General features: G+C 40.6%; 1 protein-coding gene across 2 annotated transcripts; it reads left to right on the top strand.

The window, feature by feature from the left end:
• Nucleotides 1-1007: 1007 nt before the first annotated feature.
• Nucleotides 1008-18244, top strand: cpe (carboxypeptidase E). Of its 2 annotated transcripts, none has more exons than XM_040023796.1 (9): nucleotides 1008-1402; nucleotides 10585-10796; nucleotides 10971-11138; nucleotides 12113-12230; nucleotides 12800-12982; nucleotides 14024-14163; nucleotides 14722-14821; nucleotides 15015-15133; nucleotides 17058-18244. In XM_040023796.1, exons 1-9 carry the CDS (start codon nucleotides 1162-1164, stop codon nucleotides 17154-17156), a joined length of 1380 nt encoding a protein of 459 aa, XP_039879730.1. In that variant the 5' UTR covers nucleotides 1008-1161; the 3' UTR covers nucleotides 17157-18244. The 2 variants fall into 2 exon arrangements, with proteins under 2 accessions (XP_039879730.1, XP_039879731.1); XM_040023797.1 differs by having other exon boundaries at nucleotides 1010-1402; nucleotides 10585-10781.
• The last annotated feature ends 1094 nt before the right edge of the window (nucleotides 18245-19338 follow it).

Genomic DNA, 19338 nt, shown 5'->3' with positions numbered 1-19338 from the left:
TTGGTTCTCTGCTGCACTGTGGACACACCCCCGCAGCTCCGTCCAGCGCACACAGGCAGCTGCATCAAGTGAGCCAACAGCAGCCAGGACCAAAGAGGAAGTGAGGCATTTTATGTGACCCGGGAAAAACTCAATACATAAAACTGGCAAATTCTAATTGTTTAAGGCACACAAATAAATAAAAACACCTTTTCTTTTTACATTAATACCACAGCTTTGGTGAACTGTGCTGCTCAACAGCCTAAGACCATGTCTGCATGTTTTGAAAAGTTGTTTTGAAAAATTAATAGATTACTTAAGTGTATAAAAAAAGTTTAAATGGGTGAAAGCTCAGTTAAATTTTATTTATATAACTCCAAATCACAACAACAGTCACCTCAAGGTGCTTTATACTGTAAGGTAAAAAACCCTGTATGAGCCAGCACTTGACAACAGTGAGAAGGAAAAACTCCCTTTTAACGGGAAGAAACCTCTGGCTGAACCAGGCTCAGGCAGGGGCAGCGATCCTTGCCATGCCTCGTTGGGGGTGAGGTTTAGGATTGTAGTCCTTAATTTTGCAATATTGTATATTATTGTGTAAAATATCTTCTACAAAAGAAAAAAAATGATACAAAAACAAAGCAAAAATGAGCAGGAAATGACAACAGAAGCATCTCAAGCTGTAGCAGCATGCATTCTCTAAACTGAATGTGCGTGTTTTAACATAAGTAATGCCCTGAAAGAGTTGCTGTAAGGGCCATAATACAAACTTTTTTGTAATATTTTGTCATTTGTGCTTATTCATACTCTTCTACTGACTTATTACGTCCATGCTGCAACCTGCGGGTTGTCTTGCTTACTTTTCGTGCATCCTCCCTTTTTATTTCTTGCATTATCAATAATGAGTTTTCCTTGTGTATAAGCAATTCAAATAAATCTTGGCTTTTTCAGTTTATTTTGAAAATTATGACCGGATGTGGGTTTGGTTGTGGCTGGCTTTACGCAGTATGTTGACGGGGAGCCTGAGCTCAGGTACAGCGCATCACACTCAGAGGGAAGAGAGAGAGAGGCAGAGGGAAGGATATTTATAGCCTAAAGCGAGGCTGCAGCGCAGAGATAAGGCTCGGAGCCAAGCCGCCGGCAGGCAGGGAGACAGGCTTAGGAAAACGAGGACGCGTCAAAATGAAACACTTCCTTACGGTTGTTATACTCGGGGCTGCGGTAGTCACCCTGGTCAGCGCGGCCGGTACCGACGGGGCGATCTCCTTCGAGTACCACCGCTATGAGGAGCTGCGGAAAGCGCTGGTGTCGGTGTGGCTGCAGTGTCCGACCATCACCCGCATCTATACCATCGGGGAGAGCTTCGAAGGCCGCGAGCTGCTGGTGCTAGAGATGTCCGACAATCCGGGGACGCACGAACCTGGTCAGTTTTACGCACACACAAAGTCTGTTTCACACCGAACACGCGGGACCATCACCATCCCCACTCCCTTTGTCCCCGCTTTCTGTCGCGGTATGAACTAATAGAAATCCATTACCACCCGCTGGGATAACACAAACACATTATGCACTATTGCGCATAGCAGCAGTTTGGCTGTGCCCTCATTTGTGTCTGTGTGTAAAGGGTATAGAAAAATGACTTGTGTCCCCGAGATAACAGCAGAGGAGGAGCGCAGGTGGGTCGTGCTGTGCGTAAAGGGGCGAGCGAGGGCCCCGCTGCATCAGTTCTGATGAATCTAGATGGTAGATAGTGGGATCAGCCGTGCAAAGCCGCCATTTTGCTGGTTGATAATGATCTCTTTGCGCTTATCCCGATTCGTGATTCTTAGAAAACACCACAGATCGTGTCGTGACCCATTTGGAGGTGTTTCGAATTAGCCTTTCCAGCTTAAAAAGGAAGTTCAATTCAAAGGAAGGAGGCTTTGACTTAAATGGACCCATTAGTCATTAGCAGGGCTCTACGGTCATTATCATTACATCCCTATCTGCTTCAGTGCTCTGTACTATTTACTGGATGAAACAACAGATGATGAGTTTTACTGATGCGGTGCATTAGGCAAAACAACTACAGATGTGGTTAACCGCGTTTTAGATGCAATCCACCTTCTCCTTTTGCCAAATTTTCCTCTCCTAGATGGGAAACTTCCATTTTGGGAGGAAAGCTGCATCTTCAGACTCATCAGATGGCTTTCCAAAATATTTTAAACACAGAGGGTGTTTGTTCCAGGGCCCCAAATGATCATAAGCTTCGTGGAAAAACGACCGTGGTTAAATTTCCCCGGAATATGAGCCTTTATGCTTTCTTGGAAGGATGTCACTGAAACAATCTATGGTTTCTTTATTTATTTTTAATCTTTTAGCTCTCTTTTTAAAATGCCAGACTTGGAATCCATGTCTTCATTTGTATATATGATGGTAAACATTAAAAACACCAAAATTTTAGTGTCCAATCCCTAACTGAGCATTGGCTTGTTTTTCACATACATTAGTAATAAAGTCCTTTTATCATTTTGACCTCTTAATCCAAACCTCACTGCTGACCCGCTCAGACTCATTGGCGTGCTTTAAGTATGGAAACAGTGAGAGGTACACTGCTGGTCCAACCCTAGCCTGTAGTTTATTTAACCTTTAATGAACATTTGGGAATGGTTTAGTGATTCCTAGCCAGCTCTCTCCAAATGGGAGCTTTAGCCATGATCTACTGCAGGAAATAATTAATTTCATCTCAGTAATCCTGAGCTAGAGTTTTCAAAGGAAAGCGGAAACCCTTTATATTGTAGCACAAAGGTAATATTTTGTGGGATTTTTTTGTGTGGAGAGGTGTATCTTTTTCTATGGGTGTATTTTTGCGTCGTTAATGGTGCACCACAGGTTTGGTGTGCCACTCCGCTCACATGGTCACAGAGTCTAATGACCATACATACTAAATAAGTCTGTAATAGTCCGGTGGGCGTACGCAGGCATGAGTCACAGTAGCGAGCCGTTATTACTACCAGATGAGTTTCCAAGCCGCTACTTCGCTAAGCAGGGCTGGGGCCTCCCCTCCTCCTTCAGCCTTTTCCTTTTCCTCCCTTTCCTCCTCTCCCTCTGCATCTCTGCCGAGCAAAACATCCACAGAGGGCAGGAGCACGATGAAACAGAGAAGCGCAGAGGGAGAGGAGCTCCAGATGGGGCAGAGCAGAGTAAGAGGAGGGAACTGCGGATGTGTGACGAGAAGGATAAAACTCAAGCTTCCTTTAAGGCGTCCTGCTCATATTTTATCTGAGCCTGCAGTGTGTTCGAGCTAAGGTGGAGCCAAAATAGCTGTTGCCGGGGCAACAGATCGGCTTAGTGCACTGAGCCGACTAGCGGCTCGTGGTTGGCTGGCTGACTGTCTGGCTCAGGGAAGACCATGGTGATGGTTCTGAGCGGATGCATCTGTCAGTAAGCAGCCATCTGTCATGCGGTGCGGCACTGGACCTGCCTGTAGTCATAAATACTTGTAACACATTAGTATACATTCAGTGCCCATAGTGTGGATGGAGACTGGATCAGCAGGTCTTTCTATATTTTCAATGGGTCACATTCTCACTCACCAAAACAGACCCCCGAACCCAAATTAGTGCCTGGTTTGTTCTCATTGATTTTGTTTCTCGCCTTTATGTTTGGTTATGTTGCTGGTGAAAAAAAATCTGTAGCTGACAGCAATGCCTTCCCAGGAAACTAATGAACTCAGCAGAACACGAGGCAGCTAAGACCCACATATTTTCCTGCAGCAGTTTGTTGTCAACAAATCTTTTTAAAAAAAGGAGAGTGAGCAATGGACTGGGGTGTGCCAGGTGGACAGACACATGATTCAAACAAACAAGACTGCACTGATTCCGCTGGATGTGTAGGTCTGCCTAGACACTTGTTATCTGACAAGCTTACCATTAAAAAGGGGTAAATGTTGCGTTTCCTGATTCTTTCTGCTGTCCACGGTGATACGACATCACAGGGCAGCGCTTCAGACCTGTTTCGAGTGTCATATATATGCGTTTTCAGCTTGGCATTTCCTTTAACATTGTGTGATGGCATGAAAAGTTCAGGACTAGGCTTTTCATGGCTGAAACTACTTGGCATGATATGATACTTGAAAAGGAAATAGTAAGAGTGAAATGATTTGAGGAAAATGGCGTGTTATTCATTTACCGTTTCATGACACCAGCCTGCCAGAAAGTGATCACATGTAGGCTTTTTTTAAAAAAAGTCAAGTATTTTCATTTTTATGTAATCGGGTAGATTCACCATATGCCACTTCTCCACCATCCACCTTTTAAAAGGGAAACTGCTGCATTAAATCTGTCTGAATATAGTTAGGCTACTACCACCGCTTAAACTGTACATAAGAAACACGTGAATGTCCCTCAAAGTGCACATTATGTACTTTTGATACTCAAGGAGCCATTTGAGGATTGTTATTCAAACTAAAGGATTTGAATGCTTCCATCATTTGAAGGAGTCTGAATCTCACAGCTGGCTTATATTTAAGCTAAAAGCTTCTTTTCATCAGGGGAAATGAGGCTCTGGTTAAACTCTTTTGGCTCTCATGTCTGGAACCATTTACAATGTTTCTAACACCAGGAGGAGAAACCCTATATTGTAATATGCTTGGCTTTGTCTGAAGGCGAAAAAAACATGTCAGTATGAGGTACTGCTTGATCCAATCTGCTGTAGACCATCTCACGAGGTGGAAGATGTCATAAGACTCCACGGCCGTCTGTTTTATGATACGACAGAGAAAGTGTGAAATCCCCAGTGAGCACACACTCAGATGCCCGGTTAAAGCATATAACAGCCAGACACACCGCTGAATATAACATATCAGATGACACTGGGTGTGTTGACTATAACCTGTCCTTTTCAATGCTACACGCTCCTGTTAGAAGACATTACGGTGGAGGGGATGGGGGTGTAAAATGAGGACATTTTGCTTCGTGTAGAGATGGTGAAAACAGACAAGAGGTGCTGATGGGAAAAGGAGCTAAAAATGACAGGAATGATAATTGAAAAAACAGGAGCGTCACAGGAGTGCAAGTGTGATGAGGGTGAAGAAGAACACGGGGAGAATAAGGGAGCAGCAGAAATGGAAAAAAATGAAAGAAAGGCCAAGGCATCAGCCAGAGGTCATTCATTATACATCAGACACCCACAGCCATCTACCACCTCCTCCTCATTCTTCGCCTTCACTCTGCACTGACATGTTTTTCCTCCTTCTTCCACTGTCAGCTTTGCTTTTATTCTCACCCTTTCCTACACTTTTTTGTTCTTTGTTCCTTTTTTTTCCTCTCTTGATATTTTATTTATTTTTTGTTTCTTCATTTGCAGTTTATTTTTGTTATTATTTTTATTTTTATTTATTTTAATTTTTTTTATTTTCTTCACAGCCGACATGTAGGCACTTCTCTCCCATGTCTTCAATCGTGGAATCCTGAAAGATTTTGATGATGTCCATGTCCTAAAAAAACAAAAATCAAAAAACCCAGTCTGCTTCTAACACTTGTCAGTTTCTGAGGTATGTACAGAAGAGCAGATCTTTTTTTCCCCCTTTTGGCAGGCATCGGTTATAAGCAACTATAGCTCCCACAGGCTGTGAGAGTGCTCTTTCAGGAGAGCACAGCCATTAATGTGTAAATGAGAGGCAAAAATTGCACAAGTTCTATGTTAGCGACTACAAATGTAGAGGCTTTCAGATCTTGGACGTGAGTTGTTGAGTTCTGAAAACAGTTTCACAGGTTTTTAGAAAGGTGTTTAGACACCAGCAGAAACTGGTGCATTCACGGGGGATAGGGGAAATCAAGCATTTACAGACTACAGCAGCGAATGAGCATCCGCATACCAAGAAATGTTTTATCGATGCCCATCCAAAAGAATCTAAAGCAAAGACTATAGATTAAAGATAATTGTCAGAATAAAAAATGACTTCATGTGGTAGAAATAAACTGAGCACTGGTGAGCTTTCTCTTGTCTTTGTCCATGTGTCTGTAATGTGAGCGTGTATATGAGTGTGTTTGTGTACCCAGGCACGAGACAGACAGACAGATGCGGAGTGAGAGTCCGTTTACTCGCTCTCCCAGTTCATTTATCTCCCTTAGAACCTGCCCCTGGCAGGGTTGCCACGACGACTGAGAGCGTGCTTAATGTGGTCATTCCCAAATGACGTTTGTAGCTGCAGCCATAATTACTCGGTCGCCTAGGAGACTTTAGTGCTGCTGATCATTTGTGACAAAGGTCGGAGGATGCATTGGATTTTGGCAGCGTCACATGTGTCATATTAACCTTTAGCAGCAGGGAGTGATTTAAAGTTAAAGAGCATTTGGAAACTCAGGTTTTTACTGAAGTTAAGTTGTGATATGTAAAATCTATGAAAACAGAGAAAGATGATGTGATGTTCTTCTTAATCAATTAGTTAGACTACATTTTTAATGGTTTCATCCTCACCTCATTTCTGTTTGAATCACTGTAAAGTGAATCTGTTTTGGCTTTGGGATGTTTTCCACATGAAGGATGTGGCTGATCTGGACCTTTGTCATATTTTACATACTAGTAAAACCTGTTCAGCCTTACAAATTAAATATTAACTGCTTTTGTGAGTATCATATGTGGACTACTTAAAACATGTATGTGCAAAAGTCTTGCACCAACCCTTGTTTCTTCTTTTCAGTTCAGCTGAATTGAATTTATATAGCACCAGTTCAAAACAACAGGAGTCCAACTTTCTTTTAATAGTTCTTTTAATTTGTAATAGTTCTCCAGACTTTCTGAAAGTCTTTTAAAGTTCTTCTTTTGACATTAGCTGCTTTTTCACTCATTTTTAGTCCAGTCCTTGTACCTGGCTATTTTCAGATGGATGAAGAATCAGATACATCTTTTGTTTGCTAAGCAACTTAACACTGATCTATGAATCACTGAAGCACAAAAAGGCACCTTAGTCAAGAGGTGAACCGGTGTTTACATGAACCAGATGACTTAGCAAACATCCAGTTTAAAATTGTATCCGAATGCACTTTGTTACTAGCAACCTATCAAAAAACCTCATCATCTGTTCTAATTTCAAAGATAACAGATGGAATTATGATTTTGATCCACTATATAATACAATCAGGAAGGCATCTGAAGGTTAACAGCGTCATGACAATGATCCCAAAAACTCTGCCAGTACATAAAAACCATACCTGGATAGAAAAAAAACACAGTCAAGCATTGGCCTCCCAGAGCCTGGTGCATTGTGGGATCATCTTGACAGAGAACAGAACAAAAGGCACCAAACATCCAAAGAAGAGCATCGAGTGTCCTTGAAGAAGCCTGGAAACTGTTCCTGAAGATTACTTAAAGAAGTTAGAAGAAAACTGCCAACGAGAGTTCAGGCTGTGTTGAGGAACAAATGTGGTCACACCACATATTCACTTTCAAGCTTTAAAATAAAAAGAAACAACGGATGAATTCACATAGGAATGTTTCCTGTTATGAACTAATGCTATCACAGGTGACGTCTTACATTTCAGAAGTGAAGGGTCTCAGCTACATCAGTTTCATATGTTGAAAAATCCACATTTGCAGTTTCATGTGTGAGCAGTTTTTTTATGCGGGTGTCAGAGTTAAAGCTCATTCTGACCTTAACAGAAAAGAGGAATAGATTGAGAAATAAGGGGGAGGGTTTGCATGTGTAAAAACAGAACAGATGGAGCTGTTATGAAGTGTTAATGAGTGTGAATCTGCAAAAAAACATATGAAAACAAATGACAGGCGTACTCCTCATGTCACCTCATAACTAGCTACATGAGTCTGCACATATGTGGGTTCTAAATAAACATGCACAGCTCTGTAGTCTGCATGCTAACATGGAGTTCAACAGCATAAAAGCATGTTTCGTAAGGGAGACGGGAAATGTCTCACGATACTGAGCATCTGTTTAATAGCTTGAAACACAGTAACTCATTTTTTGGCTGAATGCAACATCAAAGTGTGTGTGTTTGAGTGTGTGTGCGCATGCATATGGCAGCTCTGTCGGGCTTCTGAAGGCTGTAAAAACAAAAACATCCAGCAACGCCAGGACAGAAAGAGTTAATTGCAGGCTTGAAATCATTAGTAGCAACTGTGAGGAGATTCAAACATTTAAAAATAACCTGACTACCAGATGTGGCTGGGTGGTGTGTGTGTGTATTACTCACGCATGAAGCTGCTGGCGTTACTCTACAAATACATGAAGAGACCAGCCAAAATGGATTTAAAAAGTCTTGAAAGCATTTTATACAATAATTTAGTTGTAGAAGAATATATATAAGATACACAGAATAATAATAGTCATTATTCTTTAGGGGAAAAATAAGGACAACGAAATGACCCAATCAGGGTAGAAGCAAGAACAATAAAAACACAGTTCTCAGTAAAACCAGCACCCCTGCAGCGATTTGGCTTCAGCACACTTGGATACTCGCTTGCTTTTCAACATCTGCCATTCTCAAACTACATTTTATAACTTGTAACCGATCTGAACAAAAGACTTTGTTCTCGTACAGCCGCAGAAAGCCATTAATCTTCGATTCATAGCCAATCAAAGAATGTTTACAGCTCGCTGCAGCTCATACGTCTTCTTCTTTGTCATTTTGTTAAAGGGCTTTAAATAGGTCCAATTTCAAACTTGTCCATGTTTTGTATATATTTGTATAGATGAAGAGCCTAATTAGTATCTAAAACAGATGGTGGGATCATGGGGGTTTATTACAAGGCAAATTCACTGGGCTCAAGACAGAAATAGCTTTTAGATATGAAAGCAAGATCACCTTTGATAAAGAAAAGCAGATGCAGTTTTTCTACCCACGCACTGACGTGGCCAATAACAGTAAATCTACCAAATGGTACAGTGTGTATTTTTAGATAAATACAAAGAAAGGAACCAAATTTAGAATCAACTCAGATCCAAGGTTCTCAAAAACAGGACAGGATGTTGAAATGTGCAAAACATAATCAGGATATCAGACTACGACCCTGGCGCAATGCAGTAATATGTGTATTAAACACAGACGTTCAGTGAGCAAGGATAAAAGTACATTTCTTAAAGATTTGTCATCCAGTCACACAGGTCTAGATGCTGACTGGTAACTGTTCACTGAGGACAAATGTGTATCCCCTGATCATTTGGTGAGGGGTGAAATTGCTCTACCAAAAATCATCTTGTGTTGAGGCAATGTTGCCTGCAAACACTCAGCATTTACTTTTCGAGCTGTAGGGAAAAATTAGAAAAACTGACACAAAGCAGAAACATAAGCCGTCCACCTTCACAGTTAAAGTTGCATCTTTTTGGTCTCAGTGGTAAGCACAACTTTTACTTTTTCTTTCTTTTTTTTAAATACTGCTTAATGAGTTGTTGGTGAGTGTTTGCAGACAAGGTGGCAAGTTTCCATGACAACTACAAGTGACCAGTAAACAGTTTTTTACTGTTGACAAATCCATTATTTGCAAAACATAAATGTTTTAAAAATCTGAAATGTAACTGATAACAAATGGGTGGCTGCGGCTCTGGAGTTAAGCAGGTCATCTAATAATCGCCAGGGTTGGTGGTTTGATCCTTGGCTGTTACAGTCTGCATGCCAAACTGTCCTCATCAGATTGTGAATGCGTGTGAATGTTACAAAGAAGGAAAAAAGTGCTCGTATGATTGTGTGTGTGTGTGAACGAGACTTGTTGTTTGAAGTGCTTTGAGTGGAAAAGTGGAAATAAGAAGCAGTCCATTTGCCATTTACCCACTTTTCTAGTGATCTGAAGAGCTCACTGTGGTGAAGATTGGCTTGTAAACCTTTAAAAGCTTTTGAAAAAATCCAAAATTAGAACCTGCCATGTACGGCCTCCTGCCTCATTTCAGACAAACACCTTCATATTTAATTGACGTAAAAGACGTAATAATAAAATACTATCCCCAAGTGTAAAATACACTGATAATTTGGGAACTGGAATGACTTTAAGTGACTTTGTCAATTAGTAGGTTTTAATCAATCATCAGTAATCATAGTTGGTGATTGTTAATCAGTGATTTGGGGAATTAATTTTGGTGTTTTGAGTTAAATTCTCTCTCAAACCCATCATCAGCAGGCTCCTCGGTGCCACGTGTCTGACAGAACAGTGTGTGACACAGTCGCTGCTTAATCCACTGTGTCTCTCTCATTATTGTCCAGAGGAGCACTGGGCTCGACGTTTGATACGATGTAACCTTTCTGTTGATGAGTCAGTGTGTTCGTCACTCCTCGAGCGTGGACGTCCTCTGTGTCCACGATAACTTCCATAACAAATCATAATGCGACCTGTTTGGTCCCGAGGAGATAACAGATTGTTTCCATGATGGTTTCCCGCTTTAGTGTCGATGTGGCCAGCTGTATGTGTGCATTTTTTTTCTTTTTGTGAGATTACGTGAGAGTGGTTTATGCTGATTCATTGTCAGCTTTGTCAAATCCTCCTCCTTTGTGAGATGTGTGTTCAGTTCTGCCTCTCGGCCAAAAACCTGCTCTTCACAACAGGGATGGTTACATTATGTCCAGTCACAGTTACGTCTGTGTGACAGTGACTCAACAGGAGCCTTCTGGTTTCTTGCAGGTGAGCCTGAGTTTAAATACATCGCCAACATGCATGGCAACGAGGCGGTGGGCAGAGAGCTGCTCATCTACCTGGCTCAGTACCTGTGCAACCAGTACCAGCAGGGCAACGAGACCATCATCGATCTCATCCACAACACCCGCATCCACCTCATGCCGTCAATGAACCCCGACGGCTTTGAGAAGGCCGCCTCACAGGTGAAGAAACAGCACGTAAAAATCACTTTTTGAACTTTACGTCTGGACAGTTTAAGCTTGCAGCCCTGCAAACAGTCATTTAGGAACCACAAGTCTTTAAATTACACCTACACAGCAAGAGCAGCATCTATTAAAGCTCCAGACACTGTCTTTTAATCTGTCCCCATCTCATTTCTGTTTACTGTGCAGCCCGGAGAGATTAAGGACTGGTTTGTGGGCCGCAGTAATGCGCAGGGGGTGGATCTAAATCGTAACTTCCCTGATCTGGACCGCATCATCTACATCAATGAGCGGGAAGGCGGAGCCAACAACCACCTGCTGCAGAACATGAAGAAGGCTGTGGATGAAAACACCAAGGTAAAACAAACTGACTTACTGATTACAGGATAAGGTGGCCGTTATTTCTTACTTACCACGAAAAGACTGAAGTAGCAATAATAATGCTAAGACTCAAATCTTTGAGTCTTATTCACCCTTTCTGTGTCACTCAGAAACAAGCTAATTCAAACTATGTATTAAATATGCTTATATAAGTTCATTAATAAATGATATTAACATTGAGAACTTTATTTTAAATATTTTTAAGAAATGTTGCACAGAAAGGAATAAATAGTCCATTTGCTCTGGTCTGTTTTCATGTGTGGATTGCTGAACATCTTTGGGTATCTACGGGACATTTACAGTAGAAGGATGGAAAATGTGAGGTTGAACCAAAGCTGCTATAATCAAAAGTGTATATTATAACAAAGCTAGTAAATGAATGGCTAAATGAAGGGTTGCCAGCTCAGTGGGGAATCAAAATACCCCCAAAATTGACCCTTGGTATTGTGGGGTGTCCACTGTGTGTGTGTGTGTGTGTGTGTATGTGGGTGGCATTTTTTGTGTGTGCATGCGCAGAAATGATGAATTGATAACTAGCAATTCAAAAATGGCATTTTCATTTATTATTAGCCCTTTCATGTTCATTCATCAAAAGTAACCAAATCTGATGGGAAATCCTTTGAATATTAAGTAATTTGATTACTTGTAAATTTTCTAATTTTGTGACATACGTACATGAAATTTAATGGAATCTAATCAAATCAAATTGACTTGACTGGCATGCATTCAGTTTATACCAAGCATATTTTCCTTAATGATTAATCAGTTGAATAAATACAACTTTGATTTGATATATTTCAACTGCATTTTATTCAAAATTATTGTACCATGTTTATTGAGGGTCAAGAATCCTTTTTTTGAGTTTGTGTAGGTCGAAGGTGATATTGCTTTAGACATTTATTATCTAAACATTATTGTAATTGTAATTTTTTAATGTTTCACATTTGCAGCTGGCTCCAGAGACCAAGGCTGTGATCCACTGGATCATGGACATCCCCTTCGTCCTCTCGGCAAACCTGCATGGAGGAGACGTTGTGGCCAACTATCCATATGATGAAACCCGCACTGGTACACACACACACACACACACACACACACACACACACACACAGTATAAGAACATTTATATCACATGTTAGAGTCCATTTGAGTTTTATTGAAGCCTATTCCCTCCACTGAAAAGAAAAAAACATTATAAAACACTGGCGCTGCTCTTCATCATCATCATCGCAGATATGATTCCTGATGATGCGACCCAAATATCCACATTTAAAACTTCCCAAACAGAGCAAGTGAAGTTTTTGCTTCTCCTTTAGTAGAAGAGATCACTCCCACACCTGTTTTTCCTGTTTGGGTTGTTAAACTGTATGTAAACTGTTCCTTTCTTTCATGTGAGGATGTTTATCAAGATAAATATTTGAACCGTTTATGCAACAGCAAACATTTTAGTCCCTTTTCTTTAGAATGCCGTAAATTTGATTTAAATCAGATGGAAAATCTTTCCACCGGCCGGTTCCTCTGCGTCATCGCTCAAAGCAAACAAAATGTGTTGAGCAGGCACACGTTTTCTGCTAACACTTCATCATAGCCGCTCTCTAAATGGCGAGCGCTTGTTTGTTCTCTTTCCTCTCATTAAGGATCCACCCATGAGTACAGCGCCAGTCCAGATGATGTGATGTTCAAGTCTTTGGCTAGAGCCTACTCCATGTATAACCCCGTCATGTCCGATCCTCACCGAGCCCCGTGTCGCAAGAACGATGACGACTCCAGCTTCAAAGACGGCATCACTAACGGCGGGGCCTGGTACAGTGTGCCTGGAGGTAAGAGGCAACTAAAGCATACCTCTCAATAAGGACTTTCTCCCTTGATTGCTCAGTATGGCCGAGCCACCAGCTCTCAGAAGAGTCCTGGTTGCGCCAAACCTCTTCCATCTGAGGTGTCTGTGCTCATGGGAACTCTGATGCAGCAGAAAAGTTTTCGTAGGCTTCCCCAGATCTGGGCTTTGCAACAACCCTGTCTCTGAGTTCTCTAGGCTGTTAATTTGAGCTCACAGTTTTTGCTGTGATATGCATTGTCAGCCACGAGGCCTTCTATAGAGAGGCAATTAAATTTACCACAGGTGGACTTCAGTCAAGGCGTAGAAATGTCTCAGCAACGGTCAAGAGAAACTGGAGGGATTGAGCTAAAATGTTTTTTTGCAATAGGCTTGAATTCTTATGTAGATGTTACCAAAAGCGGGCAGTGTGGTGGCACAGTGGTTAGCACAGTTGACTCACAGCAAGAAGGTCCTGAGTTCAATTGCACCATCAGGTCTTTCTTTCTTTCTTTCTTTCTTTCTTTCTGTGTGCAGTTTCCATGTTCTCCCTGTGCTTGCGTGGGTTCTCTTGAGGTACTCTGCCTTCCTCCCGCAGTCCAAAGACATGCAGTTATTGGGGTTAGGTTAACTGGTTATTCTAAATTGCCCATAGGTGTGAATGTCTGTCTGTATGAGTTAGCCCTGCGACAGACTGGTGACCTGCCCAGGGTGTACCCTGGCTCTCAACCTAAGACTGCTGGGATAGGCTCCAGCGCGCCCGCAACTCTGAAAAGCCAAAGAGAATGGATGGATGTTACAAAAATTCTGTTTTCAGTTTGTCCGTATGGGGTAGTGTGTGTAGATTAAAGAGAAAAAAAGAATTGATGGCATCATGCTGCAACATAACAAAATTGAACAAGGTGACGTGGGTGTGAAGACTTTCTCAAGTCACTGTATGTAACTATGTATATTGTTTTCAGGTAAATGGTTAACCCATTTTCAAATATATAATCCTGAATTCTGTTGACTTTTTCGGTTTTGCTTTCTTTCTCTCTGCGGTTTACAGGAATGCAGGATTTCAATTATCTCAGCAGCAACAGTTTCGAGATCACTCTGGAGCTCAGCTGCGACAAGTTCCCCAATGAGGAAACGCTGAAGAGCTACTGGGAGCAGAACCGCAACTCGCTCGTCAATTACATCGAGCAGGTAGGCAGGACTCTAAATACAGATGCCATAAATCACGGTTTGCAGTCTCTTCCATTTGCACAGCTGACCCAGAGACAATACCAATGCTTGCAATCTCAAGTCTATAAGTGCTAATGCTTGAAATAAACTGCAAAATGTGTCATCTATAAGAGCAAAATTGACCTTCAGTCACAACATATTTTCAGATCATAGGTTGGATCTGGCAGGATTTATGTGACTAATTCTGCTAATGGAGGTGAAAGAATCGTAACTTTGATGGTAAAAAGGAACCACATAATCGGACACGTAATGCAGCCTCACGCCGTCACAGTTGCAACTGCCCATCCAGACGTCAGACACTAATTTGTGGTGATGCCACTTCTTCCTTTGTTTGCTCACAAGAGGTTGCTCAACCAGAAAAAGCTCTATATTTATTAAATGCTCCATGCTCTGCTGAGGACACTGTTACAGTACATCTTCTCCACCAAAAACTAACAAATCTTTTACACCTGAAAAAATGCTGCCATCAGTCCTAGAGGGAACATGTTCTTCACGTGTCAATGTGCGCATTGTGTGCAGGTTCACCGTGGCGTTAAGGGCTTTATCCGTGACCTTCAGGGCAACCCCATTTCCAATGCCACTGTGTCTGTGGAGGGTATTGACCATGACATCACCACAGGTAAATTCACACAATTCACAAAGCACAAGTGCTATCACAGCTTTTGCTTGCTCCATGTGAGAAATATAATGGAGAGATGGTGCAATGCCTCCATCTCGTGGATAGTCTGGGTACTGCAGTTGTTGCTCGGTGCTGCTCTGAGCATCAGTGTGTTGGTTAAACACATTTTAATAAGACAATCTGTATTTTATAGCCAAAGATGGAGACTATTGGCGCCTACTGGCTCCAGGAAACTACAAAGTGGCAGCCTCTGCCCCTGGATACCTGACTGTCATCAAGAAGGTGGCTGTACCCTACAGCCCTGCAACCAGGGTAAGACACACAAACAAATGACCCATCACATTCCCTGTGGGGTCTTTTATCTTTCCAGAAGGTAACCTGAGTGGAAGCTTCCCAGCCATATTTTCTGGATCTCTAAGCCCTACACCTATATGAAAATATACAATCTAGAATAAGTCACTGAACCTTGGTCCCTCCAGCAGACACCACAAACACATCAGATGCTGGATGTCTGACTAATGTTGGCACCGCCTACGTAATAATGTAAGGTCTCGGTTGAAGTGTCTGTTCACAATAAGCCACTAAACGTTTAACAGCTGTTAAGTGCTTAGTATGAGTAACAAAGGGAGGAGAGTTTGTTCACTCAGAAGACCTCATGTCAAGCTGCATAGGACGGAATTTGTAGGGCAGAATTTTTAAAGTCTGCAAGCTACCAAGTAAGTCTGCAGCAGAAAAATGATTATGACTATTTAAACTGAATTCTATTCAAAATCAGTCTGGATTGCATATTCTTGATAAAAGATTTCAGAGTCTCTATTTTTTTTCTTCTTACCAGCCCTGTTAACAATCTTAAGATTGCCCAGATTAATTTCTAGAGAACCAGTTGTTTTTCTGTCATGGAGGATGCTTTAGTTTATCAACTAATAGCTAAAAAATCTTTTCAAAGCTTCCAGTTGCATCACAGAGTCTTTATTATCAGATGGAATCAGTTCTGATATTTTTGAACTTCTGCCCAGACTTTTCAGGACGTTAAAAACAAGGACAAACAGATGAAAAAGCTGAAGTAATAACTGCACTAAACACTGCTGGAACTGTGCAAATTTTAAAAGAGAATGAATCGCGCACTGAAGGCACAGGAAAATGGCTACTTTTAGAGACCTTCATAGATTTCTTTTTGACATATATATATATTTTACAAGACATTTTTATCCTTTTTTCAGATGTCTGCGCTTATAGATTGCATTCGATTTTATTGCATATGTGCAATGACAGTAAAGATATTATTATTATGTTGATATGGTCTCATATGGGGGGTCATGATAACCTTGTTAGTGTTTTAAGATAAGATCTGGTGTCAGTTGTAGTTTAATAGAATTGTCTTCCAACCGGCCCTGTCCTGGTCGATGGTGCTGCTACATCGCTGTTCGATGCTGCGATCTGTTCTGAGTCAGTAAAAGTCTGGAGAGAGATCAAAGAAAGGAGTGATATTCATCTACATGTGGCCAGCTGTAACTGTGAATTAAGTGCGATGACACCAACTGAGCTCAAGAAGTGCAGAACACCTATCATATAGACCAAATACACCTATCATAGTTTATATGTTAAACTTCAACATATAAACGACTCGTGTGTCACACTGAAACGTTTGGTGTGATTCCAGTAAATACAGCTCCAGTATTCCTTTTAACCTAGAGGTATGAGCAGGAGAGCAATGTGTCATGACTTAGCAAATTCTGAACATTTTAGTGATCAATAAATCACTGTGATTTTTACTTTCCACAATAATAAGTTTCCACAATAAAACACACCTTTCAGCTTTTCATGTATTTTGAAATTGGTTTTTTTTTTTGGAGACCTGGAGTGTAAATGTGCCTGTTTCTAAAACCCTTTAGATCATCTTCTGTTCCGTCTGTAGATGTGACAATAAACACAAAAAGGTTCTGCTATTTTTTGGAATTGAAAAAAATATATCTCAAAAAACTAATACATATTTTACATATTGGAATTAAAGAGTAGCAACAAAATATCCATCCTATTGAGCCAGTATTGATTCCATCCTAATGCCTGCCTATCGATACTATCAATATTTGGATAGAGAAAATAGGAAAAAAAGCAACATTTGAATGAATGAATAGAAAAGTTTCTAGTTAAAGAACAACTTACAAAACCAACACATTATCTCCAAAGTCCGTTGGATCCTCCTTGGTTCTCAGCTGCTGTATCTTGTGTGTCTCAGGTGGATTTTGAGCTGGAGTCCCTGATGGAGAGGAAGGAGGAGGAGCGGGAGGAGCTGATGGATTGGTGGAAGATGATGTCAGAGACACTGAACTTCTAACGATTTTGTCTCGCTGACGATCGGAGCATCCACAATTCGATGTAATATAGTCAACGTTCTGTGTGCCCGTCCGCTCTGAAAAAGAATATATTGTCTCTTCTTCTACTTCTTTCTTTTGATTGTGTTCTCTCCATTCTTACTTTAATTAATTTTGTTGTTTATTAATGTAAGAGTTTGCCTCACACTCCTGTAGATTGTTTGAATATCCTGCGCACGCAGTGAAAGACAAAAGGAGGAATTTGCAGGCAGCTTGCTGGCAGTGAGATTGGTCTTGACTTCCGTGGTATTGTGTTCTTTATCGTACACGTGATTGGTAACCATGGCACTCACCTATATATCCAATGAATGACTGACTGAGTAATAATGTATGTAAAAGATCTGTTTACATGATTGCCACATGGCTCTGTCTATAAGTATTCATTTCCCCCCCTGTTTTAAATGTCTCTGTTTCTCCAGGCTTTAGTACCAATACATACACAACGCTACTACACACGAAACCTTCCAAGTCTGAGTAGCTGTAAACACACACTCTGATACTCGTGCTGTTTTTTTCCTGTAAAATAAAGCCGATGTCGCACTACGGTACTGAGATAATCAGGGACATTGAAAACACTGTAAAATCACTGTAAACATCATATTGTAAACAATCTATACAGGCAAGCTAGTTTCCATATATGTTATTGATGTTACGATTTTTTTAAACTGCAGCACAGCTTTGATTCCAGCACAAGATGAATGGTTATAATATTATAATATATACTGTATTTATGAACTAGGTATAGCAAGAAAAGTTTTTTTTGTAACTAAAAAAATATGAAGAACCACGATCATGACACTAATAAATCAGTCAACCCAAAGCCATTCCTTTGTATGTGCACTACACAGGAAATACTGTAAAACATAAGGAAGGAAGATTCATGTTTACTGCAACATGAATCTTTTGAGTGGACAGTTGGCTGACTTACATGGATGCAGTTCACTTCATTTTAGAGCTCAGAAAGGATTTATTGAATGTATGGCTATGGAAATGGTTTAAACAATGTAAAGAATAAACAAATCAATAAAACTCCCCTCTTTATGTTGTCGAACTGCCGTCTGGTCTCTTTTGTTTCAGCTCTTTTTGGGTGACAGCATCTGCAGTTGTTCACTTCTTAATGAGGCTGATGATGGATGGGAGCAAATGGGTTAAAATCGGCTAAAGCCTTTATTAGGTTTTCATTAAAAGCTGAAAATAGCCCCTCTATTTTGAGCTTTTTACATTTTTACAGGGATAATTTGGAAAGCATTTGCTGTTTGCAAGGAAATGGAGAAACAGTCCCTAAAAATAGGCCCGATGGCGAGATGCCACAGTGGATTAGAGGGGAAACATTCAGCAGAAGTTTTGCATTAATGCCTCAGATCTGTTAACAAAGTCATTTTATTTATGGTTTCTTTATTTCCTCATGAGCAAAAGAATTTCGCTTTATGATGTCAGCTCATCTAACAGCATACAGTTTTAGGTTTTCAGTGCTCACAGCTGTTGCCATAAGGTGTTGCTTACGGATGGTTGGAGAAGTTACCGCCTATAATTATAGCAAACACCCATCCGTGAAATGGTCATATAACAATCACTACTGCAAATTCTGACTTACCAAACCGAGTTTGATGTTCTGGTACAAGCACGTGCCTGTTTGATTATTGTATAAGAAGATGATGTTTGCATTTTAAACATTTTACAGCTCAAGTTAGATGAGAATATAAAATTCTGATGTAGATTTCTATTCTGTTTGAGTGCAGCAACGCTGTGCATCTCTCTGACTTGGTAACATTTTAGCCTTCTCTTTTTTTATAGAAACAGCTAATTTCTGCATAAACTTAAACTTATGTTATAGTTTATGAATTTATTGGTAAAAAGCAAAAACAATTTAAAAAAAATGGGAAGTAAGATCATTGCAGGAGCTTCTCGATCTTGTATACCAGCAGTATAGCAACGTTCAAACGAGTAAGAAAAAAGAAGTTTTATAAATCAGGATAATAAATAAAAGTTTAATTCAAAAGAAAATGATGTTGTTACATTCAGAATTTCCGTTAAACACTGAATGTAATTATTTTGTTTTTGTAAATATTTTATTAATATTAAGGTTGGTTACAGTGGACATCATCTCTAAATTGTGTTGGCATGGACTCAATTTCTGATGTCAGT

This window comes from Simochromis diagramma, unplaced genomic scaffold (genome assembly GCF_900408965.1).
Source record: "Simochromis diagramma unplaced genomic scaffold, fSimDia1.1 OVJJ01000302.1, whole genome shotgun sequence".
Classification (NCBI taxonomy): Eukaryota; Metazoa; Chordata; class Actinopteri; order Cichliformes; family Cichlidae; genus Simochromis; species Simochromis diagramma.
The sequence above is the reverse complement of the archived record's forward strand: the minus strand, read 5'-3'. Positions and strand labels throughout refer to the sequence as shown.

Bases quoted from the DNA above. Each gene is read 5' to 3' on its own strand.
- cpe (XM_040023796.1), top strand. From the start codon at position 1,162: ATGAAACACTTCCTTACGGTTGTTATACTCGGGGCTGCGGTAGTCACC. The intron at 10,797-10,970 runs GTAAAAATCACT...TTTACTGTGCAG, and splicing joins CACAGGTGAAGAAACAGCAC to CCCGGAGAGATTAAGGACTG. The intron at 12,983-14,023 runs GTAAGAGGCAAC...TGCGGTTTACAG, and splicing joins CTGGTACAGTGTGCCTGGAG to GAATGCAGGATTTCAATTAT.